The sequence below is a fragment of the Carcharodon carcharias genome, chromosome 9, assembly GCF_017639515.1.
Source record: "Carcharodon carcharias isolate sCarCar2 chromosome 9, sCarCar2.pri, whole genome shotgun sequence".
Classification (NCBI taxonomy): Eukaryota; Metazoa; Chordata; class Chondrichthyes; order Lamniformes; family Lamnidae; genus Carcharodon; species Carcharodon carcharias.
The window spans coordinates 124,008,044-124,019,391 of NC_054475.1; the positions used below are offsets into that span (position 1 = coordinate 124,008,044).

Below are 11,348 nucleotides of genomic sequence, written 5' to 3' on the forward strand. Positions count from 1 at the left end.
CTCCAGTCTAGGTCTTTACCCATCTCAGACTGACCCTGGCTCTGGGTCATATGCTCTCTTACCCCACTGTGTAGGTGGTACTGTACTCGGTCCCACATTAACCCTTAATGTACCAGACCCTACTACTACCACTACTACCGCTACATAATTTACTTGGCAAAGCCTTTGCTGCATCTAAAAAGTCGATAATCTGGTTAATCTCTAAATATTCTCATGCATAGTCAGTGAACATTAAATCTAGCCCATGTTTTTGATACATTGGAAAAGATTTTAGATCTGAAGGGTTAAAGTGCCAGTGATGTAATATCAAATGCTTGCAAAACCAGGGGAAGTTATTTACTACAAGTCATGTGAACAGTTTCGTTCTGAGCAATTATATTGTTGCAGCCAAGCTTCAATTATTTTACTGGGAGATGACATACCAAACGAGAACTTGTTTAAATAGCAAAGTGGAAAAAGCCTTCTTTAGGTCCATATATCTGAATTATTAGTTGCTGTTGGGAAGAATTGATAATAAATATACTAGGGTCAAGAGTAATATCTGTGTTGACATCGAATTCTCATTAATCCTCCATTGATTGGAAGAGCTCAGATTGCAGACCTAGCTAAATCTGGTAAGTGCAATTTGCAAATTTTGTTTAACGTTTCGGTTTTCTTTTGGTACTGTTTTGGGAAAGATTTCAAATAAGTCACTTTAATTGCATTAAGAAGGACTTAATTAAATTTATTGAATGTTTTAATCAGAAATCATTGGGCTGCTTAGTTTCAATGATGTTAAACATTGTATGACAATTCATATTCATGTCTAAATTATCACTGGGAGGAGGAAATTTTAATCCTAACTTCCCTCCCCCCCAGAGCAAGTAGGACAGGGGTAGTGGCTAAAATTTCAAAAATCTGAAAGCTGTCTCCAACCTCTACCTCGAATGTGCCCATATCACCCTGAATGGAGGCAGGCTGTCGGGGGTGAGCGGTGGGCAACTAACCTGCATGTGATGTGGGTTAATTATTTAAATATATTAATGAAACTCTGTGTCACATATTTCACAGCTATTTAGACTTAACAGCTGTGAGCCAAGTTTTCCGGGGGAGAATTTTCCGCTCGTTGGGCAGGCACGCGCCTGAACCGACTGAGTGTAAAATGACGTGTGGTTATGTCAGGCGAGCGTCCCGACGTCATCGCGCACTCGAGCGATATTTCGATGGGCAGGCGCACGCCGTTGTTGGCAGCGTGCCCCCCGGCAATTACAAGGCTTATTAAGGCCATTAAAAGGGCAATTGAATGAAATTTTTCACTGCCCATCCAACCTTGTGGTTGGCGGGCAGGCGAAAAAGCCAAGCGGCCTTGGCATTCTTTAGGAAACCTCATCCATGAATGGGATAAGGTTTCCAACAACAAATAAAAATAAAATAAAAATTTCAAGATGTAATTAATAACATGTCCCTGCTCGTGTGATATGAGGGGGCATGTTTTATGACTTTTTAGACATCTTTATTTTTATTTTTCAAAACTCTCCATCTCCTTGAGGCAGCTCTGTGCCTCAGGAAGCTTTTCCAGTGCGCTCCCGTGCCCATGCGTGAAGTTCCCTGCTCGCCCTCCTCCACCACCCCCAACACTCAGGCAGTGCTGAACGCTCTGGTGCCCATTTCACACTGGGCGGGCCTTAATTGGCCTGCCCAGCGTGAAATCGTGGTTCGACCCCGATCATGAACGGCGGTCAGCACCCCCGCCAGGCCCTGCCAATCCAGCCCGATAAGGGAAAAATCCACCCCCCGGGCTCAGAAAATCTGGCAGCTAGAGGGTGGCGAGAAAAGATGGAGCCAACCGGCAAGTGGGCTTCCATATCTGCTTGTGAGCTGGGAGGAGCAGGAATGCTTTTCTGGAGCTCCTTCAAGCTAACCTGTGATTATCCCCTTGATCAATCTCCGTCTCCGTGGTGTCTTCTACAGCCCACCCCCTTCACGATAATTTCAACGCTGACCCACCATCCCTCTCCCAATCTGCTAGCTCCCTCCTGACCTGTGCCCTCCTCCCAAGTGATGATCTTTCTTGACACACGATCTCCTCCTGAGCCATGAAAACCCCTCAATTGTCAAACTTTCTACTCACCCATGATTCCTCAACCCATAATGTCCCTGATTTGTAATGCCCCTGTGACCCACTATATCCCCACTACCCATGCTCTCCCCCTACCTGTGATCACATGCCCGGGCCTGCGATCTCTCTGCTAACCTCTCCCACCTTTTGTCTTCTCCACAATGTGGCTATTGCCATCCAGTGCAGGCCTACTCACCTGATCGCCAAACTCTCAGCCTGATTGACTTCCAGCTGGGAAACTACTGATTCCCTCACACTGTCCCTGACCCCCAGTTCCATCTCTGCCTCCCCCTGCATACAGTGCCTAAATTTCAATTAAAATCACAATATAAAATCCTTATGGCGACAGTAACACCCTAATTGGTTTGCAATGTCATTGTGGCCAGCTTCCAGGACAGAATCCTTCAATTCTGAGAGTCTCATTCTAATTTCTCTCTCTCTATTTCTCCGTCTTCCTCTTCACGGCTATGATTCATGCTGGTGAATGGTTTCAGCACAGGACTTGCCACAGAATTGAAATTCTTGCACATCATCCCAACAATGACCTTCCAACGAGTTGATTGACAAAACATGCGACCTCCACTGTAACCGCAAAAACTTCTGTCTCCAATTCATATGGCACCTCCTAATCAACTATGACTCCCTGCTCATGGAGAGCATATGGGAATTAAAGGGAGGCACTTTTCTCTTAAAGCTTGGCAATGTCAGGCCTCCCCACAGCTGGCAGAAATGGGCAAATGCCACCGGACAGAAGCAGAACAATTTTGTGACCGAAATTCTGTGGTGTATTCACACTGCTGATTGTTCATTCATGCTTCTAAATACTGGTGATACTTGGTTCCTCCTAGCTCAGTTACGTTGGCTGGTAACCATGGAAATAGTTATTATATTTGCACGGATGCAATATTACAAATGAGTGAACAGTGTCATTCAATGAGTCAGTGGTGTCACAAGACAGTGGAGCTGGGCTTAGCTTCGATTCTGCTATTTTGCAGAATGGGAAGATAGCTGAAAAATTTCAGCAGGTGTAACAGGTCAAACACCCTGTGAAATGTCTTTTTAATCAAGGAGATCAAAGTATCACACTCAATCTCCCAATTTGCTTTGGAAATAAAGGAAAAAGGGTGGTTTAATGGAAAGCTTTTACTGTCTCATTGTTTGATAATATTGGATTAAAAATCTATAAAATTCTCTGTCATCATTTGTTAAAGTGTCCAATAAAATAAGTGTTTTTGCTCTTGCCCCATCTATTTTATGCATTTCTCACTCTGCAGTAGTGGTTAATTTGGCTGAAATCTGGTGCTGAGTGCTTAGACAGGCCAATGCACAAAGGAATGGGCAGGAAAGGCAATTGCACAATGAAACATTGGGTTGACTAAAAAAAAATCAAAGTCCATCCACTTCACCTTCCACCATTCTGGTAGTGGTTTGATACCAAAATAGTGGAGATGTTAACTAACTGTGCTGATTAATTGCTATCAATTCATCAACAATGGGCTCCGACAAGAGGCAAGAAGATCCCCAGTGGTGGAAAGCTATGGGGCCCATAGTTCCAAAGTCACCTGACCCTCCCGTGCTATACGTATACCTGTCATGTCTCAAATGTACTGAATCTCAAATATTATTTTCTAAAAGAAATCTAATTTGTAATTCTGCATGATATAATTGCAGCATTACCAGGAAAGAATGGAGGATGACTAACTGAAGAGCTGTTATAGACTTGGTGGGCCAAATGGCCTCCTTCTATGCTCTATTATTCAATGATTTCTAATGCAGCACATGGTAAACTCCATTACGCTTCATTGAGGCTCCGTGGAGGAAATAGCCCTTTTAATTTGCTAAATTCTTCAGTTAATAATTTGAAACATTTTATTCAAGCTGAGTTGATTGGAAACGCTAGGATAGGGCAGGGTCCCGGGTCGGGGGGTCGGGGGGGTAATTTTCAACTTGGTCCCTTGGGTGGTAACTGGCTGGAGTGGATTGACCAACTCTTTATAGGCAACTCATTGGATTTTTGACCTACTTATTTTGAGTGAATGGCATTTGCGCAGGTTTGTAAGGAGTGCTTAATCCACTCCTCCAGATTGCTGCCCATTGAGCCAATTGAAAATTGGGAACTAGATCCAAACCCCAACAAGATTCACTTGGCCTTTCAGTCCTTCAGTGGATTAATTGAGCAGAGTGAGCCAGAGTCCGCAGGAACTGTGTTCAACGCCTGCCATCCTGCCATAGGCACCTTCTTTGGGCTATTGAAGGGAGCGCAGAGCTGCCTTGTGCTTTTCTGATTGGCATGATATAAGTAAGTCCAACTCTCTCTTCACAGAATCACACAGTGCAGAAAAGGCCATTCAGCCCATTGAGTCTGCACCAACACGTAGCCCAAGACACTCAACCTCACTGTTAACCACCCGACCAATCTTTGTGCCATCCGCAAATTTACTAATCCTACCCCCCACATAGTCATCTAAGTCGTTTATATAAATTATGAATAATAGGGGACCCTTCGAGGAGTATTATTAGCTGATTTTCAAGCAGAGTCACAACATAGAAGACAACCGTTACAAGTGATAAGCCCAGCACAATTGGCATAGAGAATGAGTGCTATGGCCGGTCTCCGACAGTGGGAGGGAGCATCAGCCAGCACCCACCTCAAGTCAGGCAGTAAGATACAAGTAAGATACTGACCTGCCATGGTGCATCTGCTTCAGTGGGTGCTGGGAACTTAAGAGTCTCTGCTCAACAAGTGAACTAAACCCATCAAAAAAAAATGCGGACTTTCTCAGCCAACTGTCTTCCTCTACAGCAAATGTGTTACAGACTGCCATGCCAGAGTGGAGCTCCTGAGCCACACCAGGTGATGCTTAACATAGAGTTGCCTACCACAACAAAAAGATCATAAGACCATAAGAATTAGGAACAGGTGTAGGCCATTGGGCCCCTTGAGCCTGCTCCACCATTCAACACCATCATGGTTAATCGGGCTTGGCCTAAATAGCCAAGTGGTTATGGTACTGGTCTTGTAACCCTAAGATCAAGAGTTCAAATCTCACAATGGCAAACTATGAAACAATGTAACTTCATCTGAAACAGATGGAAATAGGTTTACTCAAAAGAGTATCAAGAGTTCAAATCTCACAATGGCAAACTATGAAACAATGTAACTTCATCTGAAACAGATGGAAACAGGTTTATTCAAAAGAGTATCATGGTTAATCGGATTGAGGCCTTAATTCCACTTCCCCCGAAACCCTTGACTCCCTTGTCAATCAAAAATCTGCCTAACTCAGTCCTGAATATATTCAATGATCCAGCCTCCACTATTCGTACAAGGCAGAGAATTCCAAAGACTAATGGTCCTCGGAGAGAAGAAATTCCTCCTCATTTCTATCTTAAATGGGAGACCCCTTATTCTGAAACTGTGCCCCCTAGTTCTAGATTCCCCCACAGAGGGAAACATCTTCTCGGTATCAACTCAGTCAAGCCCCCTTAGATCATACACGTTTCAATATGAACATCTCTCATTCTTCTAAACTCCAATGAATATAAGGCCAACTTGCTCAACCTTTCCTCATAAGATAACTATTGCATACCAGAAATCAGTCTCATGAAACGTCCATGAGCTTCTTCCAATGCAAGTATATGTCTCCATGAGCTTCTTCCAATGCAAGTATATGTCTCCTTGAGTAGGGAGTCCAAAACTGTACTCTAGGTGCAGTCTCATCAAAGCCCTGTATAGTTGTAGCAAGTCTTCCCTACTTTTATGCTCCATCTCCCTTGCAATTCATGTACAAAGACACCCAGGTTAATTTATGCTGCAACACTCTGCAATATCTCTCAGAATATTTTTCTGATTTTCTATCCTTCCTGCCAAAGTGGACAAGTTCACATTTTCCCACATTATACTCCATCTGCCAAATTTTTGCCTATCGTCTTATAGACGGAAAGCTGTATCAAAATTCTGCAGCAGCACCTCGCAAAGCTGCAAGCTCCACCACCCAGAAGGAAGAGTGCAGCAGGTGCAGAGGAACACCAACACTGCCGAGTTCCCCTCCAAGTCACAAGCCATCCTGACTTAGAAATATATCATCGTTCCCTCATTGTCACTGGGTCAAAACCCAAGAACTCTCCATCTAACAGTGCTGTGGGAATACCTTCACCACACGACTATTGCCCAGGCCCCTTGCTCTTGGAATTTGATACATAACCACCTCTTGCTTGGTTTTATTCCAATGATGGTGCAACATACTTTAAGTAAGGAAGTTTGAATGCCAATTTCTTAAGAAGAGGAAGTATGATGTCAAGTTAAACTGGGGAACTTCTCAGAGCTGTCCCCCATTTCGCCACCTTAACCATTTCCTAGAGTTTGATGATGACCCTGTTTCACACTTCCAGCAGATGTGAATCAGTGGAGCAGGAGAGGCTCCAGGAAATTCCTTGCCCCAAGAATTTGGAAGGCATCAATTCATTAAAGGTGAAATGGAACCACGAATATTCTAAAGCTGGATACTGCTAAATCTTACTGGGCATATGCAGAAATCTTTACAGCAACTGTACAAATTCATCCCCTCTCTTACCCTATTCTTTGCTGAAGGCAAGGCAATCCTTTGATGCCTCTCTCAATTTCAGCTGTCAGTTTAGCTCATTTCTGAGCACTCCGCTTTCAGGTTAGAATGTTGTGGGTTCAAACCCTACTTTTAAGGGTGACGCATTGTTAAGGAAGTTAAGGTGTGATGCTAAGATAGAGCCCTGTCCACCTAATCAGGTAATTGTTAAAAATCTCATGAGGGAGGGCCATGAGATGCCCTGGCCAGCAAAACATTTATCTGAGGCTGTATTTCGAAGCCTTGGTGGGTGGGGGGGACGGGACGGGGGAGCATGGAGGCAGGAAGGCCCAGAATTGAGTGTCGCTGGCTGGCGTACTGGTTCTCTGCCACCAACCTGCCCCTGGGCATTTTCCTGGAGGTGAGATTGGAAGGGGGTGAATGCAGCAGGGCTATCTGCCTAGAAGTGGCAGATGGCCAATTAAATCCCTTTAAAGGCCGATTTGAGATATTTTTAAATTTAAAAGTCTGAAAGGTTAGACACAGGACACCTCCATCTCTCCTATTCACCAGAAAAAGCAGCCTGCTGCTTCTTCCGAAGTGGGGGTTGGGCAGAGGGGCTCCTATTGACCCTTTGAGAGCCTGCGGGCCCTGTGGCAATTAATTCACCAATGCAAGAGAAACATTGCCAGTTGACTGCTCTCCCTATCAGTGAAGACATTTGATCCCGATTTGACCTTGACTTTGGGGTCCCACAGCCCACTGGGAAAGTCCCGTGCCTGCTGTCCCTGGGATCTTGCTTTGTGCAAATGACTACCATGTTTGCCTACCATGACACATTTAAAGGGATTGATAGTCTGCACTGTATAAATGCTAGTTCTTGCTTTCTTCTCATAGGTGTCAACTTGCATGAAACATTAGGGGTGGAACACATGCAGTCATTGCTGGGGATGGTAATTGGCTTCTCCTGACCCATTCACTTGCCTTACTACCTGATATTCTGCCTGCTTAATTCCCCAAGTCCTGTCTTTTGCTGCCTGCCTTTCTGACTTGTAGTGCTCTCCCAACAATTGAGACTTCCACCTCCCACAGCTGTCGAACTCTATGTATTACAGTTGATGGTCAGTGTGTACATAAAACTGAATTGCAATGTTATCCATGTTCAAGACTGGCTCAGTCACTGGTACACGAGTATGTGTCATTTCAAATTACCCATTCTCTACTGAGACCTTCAGCTGCCACGACTGCTCTTCAGATCTCAATCAGCTGACTTAACTGGATGAGATGTTAAACCAGCTCCCGTCTACCCTGTCAGGTGGATGTAAAAGATGCCATGGCACTATTTTGAGGATTGAGCAGGGTGTTCTGACCACCATGATACCCCTCAAGCCAATATCACTAAAGCCGATTTTCTGGTCATTGTCACTGCTGTTTGCTATGTGCAAGCCGGCTGTGACATTTCCTACATTGCAACACTGGCTATGCTTCAGAAAGTACTTCACTGGCTGTAAAGCACTTTGGGACATCCTGAGGTCCTGCACAATATGGATGCAAGACTTTCCTTTCTTTCTTTTTATAAAACTGGTTCAAATTCGAGATTGTTGGTGGAAGTGAACCTTGATTGTCCTTGTCTCAGTTGGGTAGCTTTGCTGCCACACCTTGCTGACCAGTAGCCCCACCTGTTCAAACTTCAATCCAATTTTAGGCATTGCTTCAAATCTCCCTTGACCTAGGAACCATGGTGATTAATCAGGCAGGAGTCTGGAGGGTGGCAAATTTGAATAGATTAAATACAGCCATAAACCCACACAAAAGAAAATAAGCTCCTCAGGCTGGAATGCTTTGAAATATTAACACTGAAGGAGAAATTGCTGCCCCAAGTTGATGATTATGTGCTTCAATGGCCATTCTTTACACCTGGGCTTGAGCAGCAAGTATTAGTGTGTGCTATTCGACCATGGGGACACCAGTGTAGAGGTTGGTCTTACCTTCTTTCAACATTCATAAAGGGCCATTATTTATGGTCTGGTGTGAAGGTATTGAGGGTAAAGTTCAGCAGGAGCTCTTCACACTCATTTAGCTGCTGAAACTTTAGTTGAAGTTCAGCAGTTTACACGTGGAAGTGGGTTTCCCATTAAGGTTTTGTTGGTAGGTTGGAAGAAGCTACTAGGAAATTCACTGCCCGGTCATGATTTATCGTTTGTGGTTTTGTCACTCTATTTCCTGAATGCTCTCACCAAATGTAATTACTCTCAATGTCACCCTAGAAGTTCAGATTAAAATGACCTTTAAATGTGTCATTGTAGGCAAATATGGAAGCCATTTGCACAAAGCAAGATCCCAGTAGGTGTGGGATTTTCCCAAAGGGCTGTGAGACTCCAAGGTCAGGGTCAACTGGGGATCAAAAGCCTCCTCTGTTAGGGGGAGAAGTCAACTGGCAATGATTCTCCTGAATTGGTCAATTAATCGCCACAGGGCCAGGGGGCTCTCAAAGGGTCAATAGGAGCCACACCACCCAACCCCCACCTCGGAAGAAGCAACAGGCTGCTTCTTCAGGTGAGTAAGAGAGGAGATGAACTGTGTCTTACCTTTTAGACTTTTAAATTTAAAAACATCCCAAATTCTTACAGGTACAAGTTATTATTGTAATAGATTTCTGATGACTCATTTATCATTGGCTTCCATTTGGCTAATAGACAACTTTGTGTCTTAACAGCGCTTGTCATGTTAGCTGAAGGCTTCCTCACTGCGATTGGTTACAGCCATCATCAAAAGGAGTGGGACAACCAGGAAAACTATGTAAACTCCAGGAGGAAACCTAAGCCCAGAAATAGCTCTTGGGAAGAGTGCTTCACCTCATCAGAACTCACAAAAAGCCTTGAACATGAGCAGTACAACGCAGAGGAAAACAGTCAAAGCAGATTAGCTTCCTTGGGCAGCACCATTCATGAGAAGGGAGAATCGCTCCAGTTTCAAAGTGAAAAGGAAGCAACAGACGTGCAGACCAGGGCGCCCATGTTTGACAGAAAGACCTCTGACAACTTAGACATACCAAAGTCTTCTAGGGGCAGTGAAAGCGATTTAGATTTGTACCGATCATGGTCCGCCACTTGTCAGAGTTACACAGATTTACAGATCGGAGGAGATAATGTTACACCCAACAGTCCTACAAGCTTGTGCTACTTTATGGGTCATGATTATGAAAGCTGCAATTGGCCCACCCTTCGGCTTGGGAACCAATCTGTGTGGCCAACCATACCTGACTCTTGGTGTGAAGGCCAGCAATGTTCTGGAACAGATGCATTCTTTAACAGTGACAAAAGCATTGCCCTTCTGAAAGAACCATTGTCCAATTCTGTGCTCAACAGATACATGGAGAAGAAGATTACAGAACTATATAAGCAGTACCTTGAGGACAACATGACAAAGTGTGCTTCTCCAACAAAAATACTGGGCTCCCACTTCCTGATGACCAACATTGATCAAATTAGTCTGCAGATTTCTCATGAGAAAAGTATGGAGCCCACAAAAGCTAAGGATATTGTTCTAAACTGCCTTCTTAGTGTTGCATGTGCAACCAACTCATCGGATATCTGTACCCCTAACTTGCAGATATCAAGCCAGCAAACTGATAAGCCACCCCTATGATTTTAAACTTGCTTATCAGCAGAATTGCATTCCAGATTATTTTTATTTTGGAGCAACTTCTGAAATCTGCCTTGTGCCTCTAATTTAAATGGATGATCTGTCCAAAGCTGTACAGCAACATTCAATAATGTCATGAAGACACAAATATGTTTCCTGGCTCTAAGTACCAGAACCAAACTAAGCTGTTCAATTTAATGATTAATGAGGAATGAATTCTCTTACTGTAGAAATTCATTTGAATGTATTGCACTGAATTGGATTTTTCAATGTGACTCATTGCCTATCGAATTAAATCAGCATATTAGATAATATCTTAAAAGTAAGTGGTAGATATATATTTTTTTTATTCATTCATGGGATGTGGGCTTCACTGGCTGGGCCAACATTTATTGCCCATCCCAAGTTACTCTTGAGAAGGTGGTGGTGAGCTGCCTTCTTGAACCGCTGCAGTCCATGTGGTGTAGGTACACTCAAAGTGCTGTTAGGAAGAGAGTTCCAGGATTTTGACCCAGCGACAGTGAAGGAACGGTGATATATTTCCAAGTCAGTGTGGTGAGTTACTTGGAGGGGAACCTCCAGGTGGTGATGTTCCCATCTTTCTGCTGTCCTTGTCCTTCTAGGTGATGGTGGTTGTGGGTTTGGAAGGTGCTGTCATCTAAGGGGCCTTGATGAATTCCTGTAGTGCACCTTGTAGATAGCACACACTGCTGCTACTGTGCGTCGGTGGTGGAGGGAGTAAATGTTTGTGGATGTGGTGCCAATCAAGTGGGCTGCTTTGCCTTGGACGGTGTCCAGCTTCTTCAGTGTTTTGAGAGCTGCACTCATCCAGGCAAGTGGGGAGTATTCCATCACACTCTTGACTTGTGCCTTGCAGATGGTGGACAGGCTTTTGAAAGTCAGGTGGTGAGTTACTCATCGCACGATTCCTAGTCTCTGACCTGCTGTTGTAGCCACGGTATTTATATGGCTAGTCCAGTTCAGTTTCTGGTCAATGGTAACCCTCAGGATGTTGATAGTGTGGGATTCAGCGATGGTAATGTCATTGTTCATCAAGGGGCGAT

The 11,348-nt window shown here is 44.2% G+C and overlaps 1 protein-coding gene across 1 annotated transcript; it reads left to right on the top strand.

The window, feature by feature from the left end:
* Nucleotides 1-382: 382 nt before the first annotated feature.
* On the top strand, nt 383-10,606 carry LOC121282216 (TLR adapter interacting with SLC15A4 on the lysosome-like). The gene is made up of 2 exons (XM_041195812.1): nt 383-614; nt 9,356-10,606. The coding sequence occupies exon 2, from the start codon at nt 9,364-9,366 to the stop codon at nt 10,285-10,287; it is 924 nt and encodes a 307-aa protein (XP_041051746.1). The 5' UTR covers nt 383-614; nt 9,356-9,363; the 3' UTR covers nt 10,288-10,606.
* The last annotated feature ends 742 nt before the right edge of the window (nt 10,607-11,348 follow it).